The sequence below is a fragment of the Candidozyma duobushaemuli genome, assembly GCF_002926085.2.
Source record: "Candidozyma duobushaemuli strain B09383 chromosome Unknown G_B09383, whole genome shotgun sequence".
NCBI classification, from domain to species: Eukaryota; Fungi; Ascomycota; class Pichiomycetes; order Serinales; family Metschnikowiaceae; genus Candidozyma; species Candidozyma duobushaemuli.
Genome location: NW_020289896.1, coordinates 201,786 through 216,767, shown reverse-complemented (window position 1 = coordinate 216,767; position 14,982 = coordinate 201,786). Strand labels below are relative to the sequence as shown.

The 14,982-nt window shown below is 48.0% G+C and overlaps 7 protein-coding genes across 7 annotated transcripts; 4 read left to right on the top strand and 3 right to left on the bottom strand. All coding sequences in view use genetic code 12, as the record gives it.

Moving 5' to 3' along the window:
• Nucleotides 1-590: 590 nt before the first annotated feature.
• Nucleotides 591-2,228, top strand: CXQ87_005096 (bifunctional DRAP deaminase/tRNA pseudouridine synthase; the record flags this gene model as incomplete). Its single annotated transcript, XM_025483525.1, has 1 exon — nucleotides 591-2,228. One exon carries the CDS (start codon nucleotides 591-593, stop codon nucleotides 2,226-2,228), a length of 1,638 nt encoding a protein of 545 aa, XP_025335760.1.
• A 139-nt stretch (nucleotides 2,229-2,367) lies between these two features.
• RIM21 (Rim21p) lies at nucleotides 2,368-3,710 on the bottom strand (the record flags this gene model as incomplete). Its single annotated transcript, XM_025483524.1, has 2 exons — nucleotides 2,368-2,414; nucleotides 2,489-3,710. The coding sequence occupies 2 exons, from the start codon at nucleotides 3,708-3,710 to the stop codon at nucleotides 2,368-2,370; spliced, it is 1,269 nt and encodes a 422-aa protein (XP_025335759.1).
• A 1,515-nt stretch (nucleotides 3,711-5,225) lies between these two features.
• On the top strand, nucleotides 5,226-6,851 carry CXQ87_005094 (Rab GTPase-activating protein; the record flags this gene model as incomplete). Its single annotated transcript, XM_025483523.1, has 1 exon — nucleotides 5,226-6,851. One exon carries the CDS (start codon nucleotides 5,226-5,228, stop codon nucleotides 6,849-6,851), a length of 1,626 nt encoding a protein of 541 aa, XP_025335758.1.
• A 380-nt stretch (nucleotides 6,852-7,231) lies between these two features.
• Nucleotides 7,232-7,858, bottom strand: CXQ87_005093 (uncharacterized protein; the record flags this gene model as incomplete). Its single annotated transcript, XM_025483522.1, has 1 exon — nucleotides 7,232-7,858. The coding sequence occupies one exon, from the start codon at nucleotides 7,856-7,858 to the stop codon at nucleotides 7,232-7,234; it is 627 nt and encodes a 208-aa protein (XP_025335757.1).
• Nucleotides 7,859-8,462: 604 nt separating this feature from the next.
• Nucleotides 8,463-9,086, top strand: CXQ87_005092 (uncharacterized protein; the record flags this gene model as incomplete). Its single annotated transcript, XM_025483521.1, has 1 exon — nucleotides 8,463-9,086. The coding sequence occupies one exon, from the start codon at nucleotides 8,463-8,465 to the stop codon at nucleotides 9,084-9,086; it is 624 nt and encodes a 207-aa protein (XP_025335756.1).
• Nucleotides 9,087-9,140: 54 nt separating this feature from the next.
• Nucleotides 9,141-11,314, bottom strand: CXQ87_005091 (peptide alpha-N-acetyltransferase complex A subunit; the record flags this gene model as incomplete). Its single annotated transcript, XM_025483520.1, has 2 exons — nucleotides 9,141-9,170; nucleotides 9,191-11,314. The coding sequence occupies 2 exons, from the start codon at nucleotides 11,312-11,314 to the stop codon at nucleotides 9,141-9,143; spliced, it is 2,154 nt and encodes a 717-aa protein (XP_025335755.1).
• A 1,048-nt stretch (nucleotides 11,315-12,362) lies between these two features.
• On the top strand, nucleotides 12,363-14,639 carry CXQ87_005090 (Zn(II)2Cys6 transcription factor; the record flags this gene model as incomplete). The annotated part of the gene is made up of 1 exon (XM_025483519.1): nucleotides 12,363-14,639. The coding sequence occupies one exon, from the start codon at nucleotides 12,363-12,365 to the stop codon at nucleotides 14,637-14,639; it is 2,277 nt and encodes a 758-aa protein (XP_025335754.1).
• Between the last annotated feature and the right edge of the window lie 343 nt (nucleotides 14,640-14,982).

The window sequence follows — 14,982 nt, the reverse complement described above, 5'->3', positions numbered from 1 at the left end:
GCCCACAAGAGGTTCACGTAAATCTCGTCCTACATTTATGTTAAGCAGCTTGCAACACATTCTACAGTAATTTTCAGTCTGAGCTCTGGCTTCACAACATTACAACTCTCATACCAGAGCATTACTTCTGTTGAGGTAGTAAGGTCGCAGGTACCATGGGTCTATAGCTTCAGCAGGCACATAATGGCATACCTCCAGGCCCATATTTAAAGCTATCAAGTATATGAAGCACTCGTCTTGCCAGTCTTCGTCAATCCAGTGCTCTAAGCCTCTCTACTTGCTCCGTCTTCGGCTTCTGGTGCTCAATTTGCACCCAACGACATCTCCACATCCACACCATAAAAATCAAAATAAACACCATCGCCGTAATCTCCAAGCGAATCTCTATCTCCTCATATCCTTTTCACCCCCAAAAAGTCCATCTTCAATTTGGTCCCCCAACCACTCTAAATCCCCAGACGCTCAGTGCGAAATTCATGGTCAGACTCCATCTCCATCGAACTTCCTGGATCAGACACATGACAGAGTCGGCGAAAAGGGCACTGCTGCCGAGCGGACCTCCTGCCAAATCCAGACCTCCCCGTGGAACCATGAAATTCAGAGACGATCACGGGTTTCGGGTAAAACAGCAGACTATCGACAAGGATAAGGTGAACTCAGAAGCCCAGCCTGGAAAGACCATTTTCGAGGAGGAGACAGAGGGAGCCTCTTATGTTATAGAAGGCCCGCTTCGAAGAACAACGCTGTACTACTTCACGTACTTGACGTATTGCAAGCAGAGATGGCGGGACAGGAAGATCTTGGATGTGTTTCTCGATGAGTTCAGGGAAAAGGATCCAGAAATCTACAGGAAAGCCATTGCCAGCGGACAAGTCACTATCAACAAGAAACCCACTACGTTGGAGCTGGTCGTCAAGAATGGCGATCTCATATCACACAGATGCCATAGACACGAACCGGCTGTATCGCTGAGACCGATCAAAATCGTTTTTGAAGACGACAACGTCATCGCCATTGATAAACCTTCGGGAATCCCCGTGCATCCTACGGGCCGCTACCGCTACAACACCATCACGAAGATCTTCCAGCACGAGTTTGGAAAAACCGTGCATCCATGCAACCGCTTGGATAGACTCACACTGGGACTCATGTTTCTCGGAAAGAACGCACGAGGTGCTGATTTTTTTGTCAAGCAGATCAGGGAAAGAAACGTCAGGAAAGAGTACATCGCCAGGGTGAAGGGCAGGTTTCCAGTAGAGCCAGTTGAGGTGGATCAGCCTCTTCACACTGCTTCGCCAAAACATGCATTGAATGTTGTGGACCACGAAAACGGTAAACCTGCTACTACCGAGTTCAAGCGTGTTTCTTACGATCCGGCTTCTGATACGTCTATCGTCAAGTGCCACCCATTAACCGGAAGAACCCACCAAATTAGGGTCCATCTTCAGTACATTGGCCATCCTATCGCCAACGATCCAATCTACTCGAGTGAATTCGTGTGGGGTCCTGAATTGGGCAAAGACAATGTAGGAGCTCCTTCAGAGGTCATTGCAAACCTAGACAGGGTTGGTAAGGACAAGGCGTGTTCTACATGGATACATCCCGAGGAAGACGGTGAAATTCTATCTAAAAACCAATGTCCCGAATGTAAGATGCCACTCCACACCGATCCAGGCCCTAACGACCTAGATCTCTGGCTTCATGCTTATAAATATGAGGCCTCCGATAAGCTGTGGTCGTACTCGGCCCCATACCCAGACTGGGCCATCAATCCACACCGCAAGTTCATGGAGCTTGCTATAGAACAAGCCAAAAAGTGTGGCGAGACCCAGACACAATTCAATGTCGGTGCCGTTTTGGTGCTTGACGGCGAGGTGCTTGCAACCGGTCATTCCCGTGAATTACCTGGCAACACCCACGCAGAGCAGTGTGCCTTGGAGAAGTACTTCAAGGAGCACAACACTCAAGACGTTCCTAAGGGTACTGAGTTGTTCACCACCATGGAGCCCTGCTCATACCGTTTGAGTGGAAACTTACCCTGTGTCGACAGAGTGTTAGCCACCAGCATCAAAACCTGTTTTGTGGGTGTTCTTGAGCCTGACACTTTCGTCCAAAACAACACCGGCAAGGCCAAGTTGGAGGGGGCTGACGTCGAGTATATACATATCTCAGGCTATGAGGATGAGTGTCTTGAGATTGCCAAGTTGGGCCATGACAAAAAGGAGTGATCAGTCGCTCTCATCCAAATCTAAAACAACGTCCCGCGTTGAATATACGAACACATCACGACGATTCCGTCCCGCTTGCTCGGCATCAGCAAAGGAAACGCTCCTGTCGTTGCTTCGTAAGTTGTCGACCCTCTCCCCGCTACCATTTGAGTTCAGCATTGCTGCTCTTTCTCTTGATCTCCTTCTCTCACTGGCATGTCTTTCTAATTGTGCCAAGGGTGCTTCAGCCAGTCTTTCCACAATAGGTTGTTGAGCAGGACCATAGCTGCTACTCACACTTACAGAGCGTGGCACAGCCAAACCTGTGGCGATGATCTTGTCTGTAATGTCGAGGAACATAGTTTTGGCGTTATTCATGCCGTTCACGAATTTGTAAAATTTTGAGTGGCTGGGTTCTTCTAAGCCCAGGCTTAACTCGCCTGAAGTGGCTTTTGCCAAAGTGTTGCTGGAGCTGCTTTGACTGTGGAGGTTTTGTGGACGGTCTCCGTCATTATCGTCATCTTCATCACTAGAAATGTCATCATGGAAGGACTGTCTTCCAGGAGTTTCTGGTGCTTCTTCTTCTTCTACGAATAACTCAAACCTGTCGAGCTCATAGAGCTCATCTTCGTAGAAACGGCGTCCAAGAACGCCTTCCTTCTCCATCATTCTCCGGATGACATTATACTTATTACACCACTCCCACGGAATCACCACACAGATGACGTAGGTAACAACAGAGAAGATCTCCGAAAGCGCATACACCCATGTGTTGGAGACATCAGCAATGAAAAACGCCACCGGGGCGTAGATGAACACTAATGTAAGGAGCGAGATGAGCCAAATGTGTCTGTTTGCTATGATTTGCTTGATTTTTATAAGCAAGAAGGCTGTGAAAATCGCAGCGTAACACATACCCATGGCGATACGGAAGAGGTATGTCAAAGCGGGAATAATCTTGCCAGCCTCGGCTTCCTCATGGAAGTTGTGGAATTTGGTGATGCCCCAGAGGGTCTGAGAAACAACTGCAGCGCTGGTGCCCACGTAGAATATCAGTCTTTTGTCGCTTTGTCTCAGGAAGAGTCTCATCACAACTTGAACCTGCAAGATGAGAAGAGAAAGAACCACGATCATGTCTATAATGCTCAAATATAGCGTATCGTTGACCGCATTGAGAACAGCTTCACCGTGCAAATATCCCTGTCGCTGCTGGTTGTGCAACACGACAATAGACTTGACGACCGTTATTAGCATGTAAACTGAGGAAAGGATCGTCAGCAGCTGTAGTAGGAAGGATGGTTTGATGGTGTAGTTTGTCAAGACGAATATGGTGAAGAACCAGGTGATGACGGCCAGGATGGCGATCGAGTAAACGATAGGAACCACGCTGTATACAAACGTGCCATTATGAGGCGGCGTGGTGAATTCCTCCCACAGCTTCTTAACTAGAGGAAGCGATTCGGAAAATGTGTTAAGCACCAAGTTCACATTTGAGTTGAGCATGGGCGTCGTGCCCTGGTAGCACTTTTGCTGGAACACAGCACTTCGTATGTATCGGACAGGTTGGCTGAAATCGTGACTTATTAGAAGCCCTTCCGGTAGCTCCATCTGAAGGCACAGATCGTACACTTTTCGAGACCCGCTACTTCGCCAGAACATTGCCATTATAGTTGTGGGCGGTGTCTGATTTTAGCGAGATTATTACTCGAGGAATGAAATGAAAGATCTAAAGCTTCAATAGCTGTCAAAAAGAATGTGTTTGGGATGGTCTTGGCAAAGGTGGTGTAGTAGGTGAGGCCTGATATCTTACACCCGTACCTCCACTGACCCAGGGTCCACGATCTAGCAAGTGGCCAGCAGTTGTCAATTTGGCTTGTATTATATTAGATTTGGTTTTTTGGGTTGTCAATTTTATTTCCATGATAATTTCCGGATGGTGAAGTAAAGGCTGATTTGGCCATGCTGTGTTGGTTGAAGAGCCCCATTGCGTATGCAACGGAATAGGACGGTTTACCGAAGAAAGAAAGGGTTTTTCAGTTTGAGGGGTTTTACAAACTCCAAAGGCCGCTTTCCATAAAAAAGCAGCTCTGCTTTCTATGTTATGTGAAGCCAACTGCTGGGGTTCGGCAAACCATCAATGGCTGCGAAAAGAATGAGCCAAGCCATCGGCTCGTCTAGCAGCCGACAAAGAAGTCAAACGCCGAATAGGAAGCAAACGTCGATTGTGGAAGACTTGAAATTTCCGTTTTAATGATCCAATAGAACGAGATCAAAAATAGCATCTCCTCGTGAATGTGAAATGTGATCCGAATGATACATATAGTAAATGACAAATGTGGTTTTTAAGGATCTCAAACTATGGATTTCACGACAGCGATTATGCAATCTTTATCTTTTTGATCCTCTTCAACCCATTGTGAAGTGACAATGTGGCACCTCCATAGCCGTGCCAAATGGCCATTCAAGACTTCCTGTAACCATCAAACACCCGTTTACTGACACCTAATGCTATTTATTTGTAACCCACTCTGTTCATTCTGCTTCGATTCTCCCTCTTCATCAAATCCCCAGATCACACTGCAAGTGGCCTGCCTCATCTAGTGTAAATCACAGCTCTAGCGGTTCAGCCGCATGTTCCGGTCCACCTTGACGAACACATCACATTGCCATTCTTCAAAATCAGACAATTGTAGAAAGCTCAGCAATAAAAACAAAAAACCTAATTGGTTTCCCTCACCAAGCGTGCCTCTTCCATACAACCATGCGTAGTCGTATCTAGCGAGAATGGTTGCAAATACCGATATACGACAACCCATACCGATCGAAAAGCACCACAAGCACCTAAATCCCAAAAAAGAACAAATCATCCAAAACCTCTCACCTCTCCCTTCCCTTCCCGCCCAAAAATCCAAACCTCCCGTTTCCTGATAACTCCCCTTGCCGATACCGGTGGCCTTGCTGCCTACACATAATATCTCAAACCCGATAGACTTCACCACTTCACCTTGTGGCTTCATTATGGCGTCTCTCGAAGCCAATGAGCATCAGGACGTGTTGCTTTCGCCGCTTCCCCGCTCAGAGACAGACGTGTCCCACAACTACTCCTTGCTAGACTACTATGGCTTGGACGGCTTTGATGTTCAGGACCAGAAGAGTGAAACTTCATATGTCAAGGTTCTGAAGGACGTTCCGGCCCAGGAGGAAAACGGAGACATATTTCCGCAGCCAGTGGAGGTTCAGCAGGAAGAGCCCGTGAAGGAGGTTCAGCTGAAACCGTCCAAACTGCCGCTTATATCCTTTAAACCGGTGGTGCTGGAGATAGACAAGAACACCTTATTGCATAGCGACTTCGACATGTACGGATTCAAGAAGGACCTGTCGTTTTTCGACTCCTCGAAGGAGCAGTACAACCTGTGGTTTGGCGACTACGCCGACCAGCTAGCCCAGCAGAAGAAGAAGTGGCAGGTTCTACTCAAGAACAACGGATTGGGCTATTCCTCGGAAAGCCCCAGCAGATTTCCTCCCAAAAGCGATAAGGCCAAGAAGCTCGTGAGGAAGGGAATTCCGCCCGAGTGGCGAGGCGAGGCATGGTTCTTCTACGCTGGAGGCCCAGAACGACTCCACAAAAACGTCGGTGTCTACGAGAAGATCGTCGCCGACACTGAGGGAGTCACCAACAAGGACACGGAAGTCATTGAGCGGGATCTCAACAGAACGTTTCCCGACAACATATACTACAACCTGCTGATCTTGCAGAGCGAAAAGGTGGAGACCGAACGGATCCAATCATTGCGCCGTGTACTTACTGCATTTGCTCATTACCAGCCACAAATCGGCTACTGCCAGTCTCTCAATTTTTTGGCAGGTCTCTTGCTTTTGTTCATGAACGAGGAGCGGTCCTTCTGGATGCTTGTGATCATGACGGAGCGGATCCTCCCCAAAGTGCATTCAGCCAATCTCGAAGGCGTCCACACCGATCAAGGTGTCTTGATGCTTTGTGTTAAAGAGTACATCCCACGGCTATGGCAAATTATAGGCAAGAACTTCGAAGGAGCCGTGCTCTCAGACGATAAGATCTTGACCCGTTTGCCGCCGGTGACGCTTGTCACCTCCTCCTGGTTCATGTCTGTATTTATTGGCGTTTTGCCCATAGAGTCCGTGCTCAGAATCTGGGACATTCTCTGGTACGAAGGCTCCAAGACCATCTTTCGCATCTCCCTCACGGTATTCCGTCTCTGTCTCGACCATCCCCAGTTTCTGGGTGAAGAGAAACGAGGCGATACGCTGGAACTGGACCAGATCGAGCTTTTCCAATTCATGCAGAGCTTCCCGAAATCCATCACTGATCCAAATCTTCTCATTGACAAGTGCTTCAAGAAAATCGGCGGCTACGGTTTTGGCTTTTTATCGCAAGACGAAATCAACAAATGCCGTGAGTTTGTCGCTCAGCAGCGCAGCAAGCTCCGCAACAAGGCGATGGTGACGGCCGAAATGAGCGACATGGAGCGGGAGGCACTCAAAATACCCGACACCTCTGAGATTCACGACGTCTACGGTTTCCATAAATCCGTCATGAACGGTGTGGCATGGAACAAGCATCTCAGCAGCAAGATGAAGAGCAAGTTCCGGAAGCACCGTGGATAGGGTGGGCAGATACCCCGAGGCATCCTCCCGATCCAAAAAAGAATATTCATAAACTCCATTTCAGCCATTGGAATTGGTTGCAAATTGGCGACTTGGAGGTGGTGAGATCACGTGCTGCCAGCTTAAATTCTGCGGCATCCAGAACCCATAGACAAACTACACCATGGAATACAAGTATCTTATACTGCGGGTCGCCGACCCGCTCATTGCCGTTGGCGTTGGTGTGGCGGCATATTACCTCCACGAGAGGCGGGCCGGCCGCCCGGAAGGCCACACGCTAAATGAGCTTTTAGCCAGGAGGTGGAAGTAGTCTACATCGGCTTTCTACCTCTGTATATTCAATGAACTAGCATACGATGATAGCATGACCAATGCAACAATCAGAGAGTGCCCTTGAACAGCTCCACTGCCTTTTGTGCCCTTTCCGCTCCGATGTCGAGGGCCAAAAGCAGGCCGATTTTCGTCCACGTGGCCTCTGTGACCACAGGCTCGAGGACGGCCTCGTCTGGGTCCTCAGAAGCAGAAGATGCTGGTACGGGCTGTTCGGGGCTCTTGGATTCTGTAGATGTAGTGGGTGGAGACACCATGACGGTGATGGCGAGTTCCTCGTTTGCCTTGGCCACGGAGCTGATCTGCGTAGAGTCCGTAAGCACCTTTGCTTTGAGCATCAACTTCAAGTTGGTTGGCACCGCTCCAGCGTTCTTCAACGTGTCTACCGATTCCACAAGTTCGCTTTTGATGTTGAACACCGTCAGTTCAAGCGGCACGTCCAACGACGCGGTGAACTTGAAAGGTGGTTTGATGCTTTTAAAATTGAGCTTCGTGGACTCTCCAGCAGCCTTGGTGGCCTTGGGGAAGCCCCTGGGAAGTTGGGGTAGCGAAGGACCCAACGAAGTCAATTTATGGTAGTCCTCGGTGGAATGGAAGGTCTCAGGAGCAGCATCGCTCAGTAAGCGTATAAGCTGGGCGTATGTTGAGAAGAACTGTTTATCGTCGACCACAGACATGATGGCGTGAAGAAGAATGGGTGTAGGTTGTGGAAGAGTTGGTGGTTTAAGTGCGACTTGCACAGTGAATGATCGGGCATGGCTGGGTGGATTGGTCAACAAAACGAGATGAAGAGAAGAATTTTGTGAAATAGCAAAATTTAGGCGTTTGTTGCGAAAGTAATGAAAGAATGCTTTGGTTATATGAATTCTCTTGGAAGGTTGTGTTTGGCATGTGTTAGGTGTAATGGAATGGCTGCGAAAGGAGAACAAGAATAGGGCTCGATGGTGTCTCACTACGGTTCAACTGACTGCCCATTGAATAGCCTTGGTGGTCAACTATTTCAATTTTGAATCTAATGTATCAGTAAAAAGCCAATACCCATCTGGAAATCAACAATTCTCAAAAGGTGACTTCGGATCATTCACAGTATTTCTCCATATTCTCTCTCTGCCAAGTTCGCACAGTTTAGCATCTACTTGGCGATATCATGGACCATCTATAAACTACACCCTTTTTATCACCAACTCACTGAATCTTCACCACTCCTTACAATTCCAGTTCAAGGGACCCTTTGACACTATCAGCTTAATCCATTCATCCGAAAACATTTGATCCAGCACTATGAGCTTCTTCAAGTCATTCAGAAACAAGTACTCCAGCCTTCCTCAGGATGACGGGGCTCCGCTTCCCCCTCCTGCCACAGAACCCAACCAAAGCGGCTTCAAAACAAGACTCCAAAAACTCAATCCATTTAGGTCCCTGAATGTGTACCTAGAGGACGACGAGAACTACGTGACCTCCGAACCGGGCTACTTCGAATTGCTGAGATGGGACAGAATGCTCTTGTTTGCATTGACCTTCGCCGGCTCCATGGCCTGCTGGCTTATTTGCATATTCTTGTTCCCTGTGCTTTCGCTCAAACCCAGAAAGTTCGCTGTGCTTTGGTCTCTAGGCTCCATATTCTTCTTGGTCAGTTTCGGTGTTCTCCAAGGCTTCAAGGAGTACATTATCCACTTGTGCTCGTCTACGCGTATTCTTTTCAGCATTACCTTCATCACATCCATTGTGTTGACGTTGGTGTCCAGTTTGTCGTTGAAGTCGACTCTACTTTCTATAATCTTTGCAGTGATTCAGTTGATTGCGGCTCTCTGGTACACTGTCAGCTATTTCCCCATGGGCCGCCAAACACTTAATTTGGCGTCCACGGTGGCCAGAGGCCAGGTCGACTCCTGGGTCAACTCTTAAGGAAATGCGCTCTCGAGACCTTTCTGAACCACCTTCACAATCGCAGCGTTGGCTTCAGTGTCGTTGGCCAAAGCCTCCTGAAGTCTCTCCTTACGCAGCACCACCTGAGGCGACTTTGGCGTCTCGAGCTTGGCCAAGTTCTTGAGCGCTTGCAAGGCAAGCACGTACTTGGCGTCCTCAATATGTAAATCAAACGAAAGCTCCCACGTGAATCTGTAGTTGTCTGCCTCCTTGGTCAATTGTGTGACAAAACCTTCCATATCCTTGAAGAGGTGATCACTGGATTTGAGGTCCTGGAGCACCTTGGCGCCCAATGGGTCCGCATCGTCTTTTTCAGATTCGACTCTGGCGATCATTTCACTCTTTTTCTTGACATTGAGCGGTTTGCTCTTCTTGTTCTTCTTCTTCGATGCCTTGTCGTCGCCATTTTGGGTCTTGTGGTCGTTGTAGATCTCCCAATAGAGCTTGAAGAGGCCTTTAACGGCACGAACGTAAAGGGGAGTGGAGTGAAGTTTGTCCTCCCACTTCAACGTGTCAATGTAATCACGAGGAGTACCTCTTCTCATGCAGTAGGAGTGGAAGTCGAATTGGTCCAGCCTGAAGGTCTTGAAAACCTTGAGGATGGCCAAGTACCGCTTCAATGCCAAACCTCTGTAAATGTCAGCCTGGTCAACAGCCTCGGCAATTTCGACCTGAGGAGTATCTTCCGGCAAGGCCCTTATTTGAGCGGTCTTCTGTTCATATAATCTTTGGTAGGCCTCGGCGCTCTCCACCAAAACCCAGTTGGCTTGCATGGTGTGCAAGTCTTTAAGGCCATTAACGGCACTTTCGTCTAGCTTGGTGAACAACGACACGACGTCCACAGCCTTGTCGACATGGTTGGCTCTCAAGAGGTACTTGGCAGCCTTGGAGTTGACAAATCTATCTTGCAAATCCAAAAGACGGCCTTCTTCCATGATATCCTTGGCCTCCTCCAACTTTCCGAAATGCTTGGTGACTCTGGCCTTGAGAATGTACAATTCCACAAGGGTGGGGCTGTGGTCAAGGGCTTTTTGAACGTGGTCCATGGCGGTGTCCAACTTGTTCAAGTAGAGGTAGTGCTGGGCCAAGAAGTAGGAGGCCCATACGAACACAGTAGGGTTGAGCTTGGGCACCTCCTCCGCAAGGAAAGTCTCGACGATTTTTTGAATAATTGCCAATTTCTTCTTGTTCTTGTAAAGAGGCTTGACGTTTACGAAGGTCGCTGGAACGCCCCTCTTCAACTGGGTCAAGACGTACAACGATGCTCTTCTCTCAAACTCAGGGTGGGAAGCAGGCAAAAACGTCAAGGGAAGGTACTGGGCCGGGTCACTCTTGGGGTAAAATTTGGCCAATTTGTCGTAAAGCTCAAGACGCTTTTCAATTGGTCCAGAGGCCGTACCCAAGCACGCTTCCAAGAGGTTGTAGTAGCCAACGTCGTCAGGGTTTCTCTGCAACAACTGACGGTACACCACGGACGCCTCCTTCAGTTTGCCCAAAAGCATGAGGTAACGGGCCCTGTACTCCATGTACGACGTCATGTCTCTGATTTCCTCCTTGTCGGCTTCAAGATCCTCCAAGGCTCTGCCGTAGTTTCCAGCCTCTGCAATGACGCTGATTTTGTACAAAACACACTCGCTCTGTTCGTAGCGGTCCTGTTCCTGGAGATGCTCCTTGATGATTTTTTCAATCTTGGCCAATGTGTTCACACAAGCATCGTAGTCCTTGTTCAAATGGTGAGAAACAGCCACAGCGGTCCAGTTGGCTCTGTAGCCCGGCTGGGACTCCAAAAACGCCTGTCTGCTTGTGGTCAAATTCTTGAAATCACGAACCTGAGATTGCAAAAGCGAAAGGTCTCTTTGAACCATGGTGTTAGGCAGTCCATTGTCCACAGCAGCCTTGAACCACTTAGCAGCCTCGGGGTAGTTTTCCACAGTTCTGTAGTAAATACCAGCCAAGTGGTCGACCAAGTAGTTTCCAGAATCTTTGGCCGTAGCCTTCAAAATGTAGGATTCGGCGTCGTCCTTGTGACCCAAGAAGTAGTTGCAACAACCTTTCAAAGCGAGCGATTCGCCATGGGACAGGTTCTTCTTGAGGTTTTGGTCCACGAGCTTCAAGGCCTTTTTGTACTGCTTGCCTTCATAGAGCTTCAACGCTTCACGGGCGTTGGCGTCTTCCTTGTTGGCGAAGATCGGCTTCCTTAACACCATTAGGTCGTTGTTGGAAATTTTGACCCTCTGTGCACGTCGCACCTTGAAGTAGTGTTGATGTGGAGAGGCACAATCAGCAGATCGGGCGGGTTGAATTAGTCGAGGTTTTATTTGAGATTTGATTTGGTGAATTTTGTGGGTAGTGCTTTTTTTGCTCATTTTCGTTGCAAGTGGCTCATTTTCGTTGCAAGAGGCTCTTTGTCCACAGAGGCCTAGGAAATGGCAAGTGAGCATTGAGATATTGTCACCGGGGAGTTTAGGGAGATTGAAAAGTCAATCGAGAAAAGTCATAACTTTGTTTGAATAATGAGAGAAACTGGATTGATTTGAGTCAAGGCGTTGTTGTAAGAAACATTTTGGTGGTATTTCGCAGCCATGATGGTGTATCTGAAGAAGTGAACTAATTCCCGTAAAATATCATTGCTGATCATACCATGTCAGATGATGAATGTCTCAAACGAATTGAAACGGGATCACTTAAGCTAGCCTGAGCCTAGAATATCGTTGTACGATGTCCTTGTAATATAGAAAAGAAGAGGTCTGACGTTAGATGTTGCACCAACTCTCATTAATAGTGCAATAGAATCGATTGCCGGACGATTAAAGAGTGTTTCTACATGCTCTCCAATTGTTGCAACTACTGAGATTTGGAGGCTGGTTTCGTTAATAATTACTATCGATACAGTGTCTCACTTCATTCCATTGAAAGCCAGCACCACAAAGACAAGTGAAAAACTCAAAGTTCATATCAGCTTTCAATTAACAGATAAGTAAACTGTTCCAATATTTAAACTACATTTCGTGAATCACTTCGTCCTCTTCTAGCTTACCCAATCCGTCCTGACGACGTCCTTACACCGACCCACCACTTTCATCGCCATACCCACAAATCACCAAAAATCACCAATAAGCAAACTCTCGATTCCCGTTAAAAAAATAATTCTTCAAAAATAGGCCCTACCCCACAAGAACGATGTACGACTTAGGTTTGCAGCCGCGGTGTGTGCAGACCTATATCAACTCTTCCTACCACTTCTTCCTAAATGCCATGTCCGACGACCGGAAACGAATCCGTGTGGCGTGTGACACGTGTCGCCGAAAGAAAATCAAATGTGACGGCAAAGTCCCGTGCCTGAATTGCCGAACCGCCAACGAACAGGTGTGCCATTATGCTGAGAGACAGATTAAGAGACAGAGAACCATGAACAAGGATCCGAAGATGCTGCTCAGTGCCCGGATGGAGCGGCTTGAGGAGATCATCTTGGATCTCAGTGAACGACTCGGTGGTCTGGCCGAAGTACGGAGGCTACGGGATCTGGACGCTTCGGGATCCGATTCCGAAGTAGAGTATACCAGAACACCCAGTGCCAGTGTGGAAGCCACAGGCAAGCGGGATGGACGTGGTGCCTTGCCATTGAAGAATTTGACGCTTTTCTTTGGCGCCCACTCTTTTGCCAACATAGTGTCCCTGAGTCTGATCCAATGGATGGAACAGCAGGTGGGTGACGAACAAAAGGACGTGATCAAGCCATTGACCAACATGCCGCATATGTTCCAATGTAAGGCGTGGTCGTTTTACCTCAAGTGGCTTGATCCGCCTGCTTTGAAGCCCGAGGAGAAGCTGAAGCTCATGACCAGACCTTTTCCGGATAATCCGACCCTTGTCTTTGGCATTTTGGATATGTTCATGACGCCAATTCTCCGTATGGAAGGTGTGGGCGATATCAAGCGTATCAGAGCCATGTTTGAGCGGTACTACAACAGCAGGCACCGCTTTTCTACAGCAGAGCTCTTGATGATGACGGTGTCCTTGGCGTTCCTGATTTTCATGCGTTTTGAAACAAATATTGGACCACAGGAACGTGTCAATGACGGCACCGAGTGGTCCGACAAGAGTCTACGGGACCTAGAAGATAGCCTCATGACCAATGCTGTATACTACTACAATCGGCTCAGTGTCGTTGGTGGAGGAATTGATACAATTGAGGCAATTCTCCTTTTCACAGGCTACCTTGAATGCCACTGGTTTTCTCCAGAGGTCAACTACATGCTTCTAGGGCCGGCTATTCGTTATGCTCAGGATATGGGTCTTCATCGGATAGAGAGCTACGAAGATTTGGATTTGGACACTGCCTCTCACAGAAAGCGTATATGGTGGGTTTGCTGCTATATGGATATGGAGGTGTGTTTCAGAAATGGCAAGTCTCCCATCATCAACAGAGCAGATGTCAGCCCAGAGCTTTTGGACATTAATGTCACTGAGATCACCACTTCCGAGACACCTCTCATTTGCTCGCTTCACAACTATTTTTCAGACGTCTTGCTGATCAGATCACGAAGCTACGAGTTGCTCTTCTCTGCTACTGCAAATGTAAGAAACTTTGCCCTGTTGCTGAGAAACTTGGATTCATTGAACGCACAGCTACATGCTGCTGCCAACAGGCTCCCACATGTCATGAAACCGGTCTTCTTCAACGACTCAGCCTTCCATATCTTCAACCATAAAGATAAGGTTGAGAATGAAATCAGCTGGGCCGTCAGACTTACCTACTTCTACCATGTCATGCTCATCAACAGACTCCCTCTGATGTTCACTTTCGAAGATGAAGACGAGGACAGGAAAGCGTATTACAGGAATCTCTCGCTTAATAGCGCCAGGACCATGACGCATCTTTTGAAGAGCAGTGAAAGTGCAAATCTTAGCAATTCCTTCTTTGAGTGGGTACTCTTCTTTCCCTCCAGTGCCTTTTTGCATCTTTCAACCACTGTCATGAAGAATCCACAAGCCCCTGATGCTTACAGTGACTTGATACTACTCATGGAGACGTCAATGGACTTTTTGAACCGCCGAGGAATTGATATTTCTGGTGATCTTATGAGCAAATTCCAGCGATACTCATTTACGCTGGTGATATTCAAGATTCTTCTACGCATTGTCATTACAATCTTCGAGCGTAAGACGGGAATTAGTGTGCTTGCCGGGAACACGCCTCTTAATGCACACCTCGAATCGGCAAAAGACATGTTTCCAGAGTTGTTTGGCTCAGTAGAAGATTTCCGCCTGTCGGTTAGTTCTACTATTCCACGGGTCACAGGCCACTCGCCTTTTGTCGATGAGCCAAAGAAGTCACCCGCCTCTTCAGTATCGTCTTTCAACAGCGGCAAAAGGCTGCTACTTCATCCAGACATGCCACTGCGTCTGATGGAAGGCAATATATCCCTTAGTCCATTTCCGAACCCTAGCCACTTTGCTCACGAGGATATCGACATGCTTATTAGAGCACAGATGAGGGAACTACCAAACGTATTTTTTGATACTCCATAAGTGGGGCATTTGCCTGGGCCGCTCTACTTCTCGGGTCGGCACAAAATGTCGGCACCAATTTAGCCGAGTGATCTCGGAGTATTATATGTGCCCTGTCACCCGGGTCCAAGAAATTGCCGGGCTCCGAAAAATAAATACAATATGCGTTTCAGGCCGTATGCACATGAACAGAGGCTACTTCTAGAATTGCAGATTACGGAAAAACGGCGCATTCTTGAGCAACCACAGAGTCAAGTAAGGACACAAGTTGCCCCATGGTGGTCCATTCCTTTTGTTCCACCACCACCCGAAGAACAGTTATACACAGGCGAGGGGCTTACGATAAGATCCTCCTTGGTGTAAG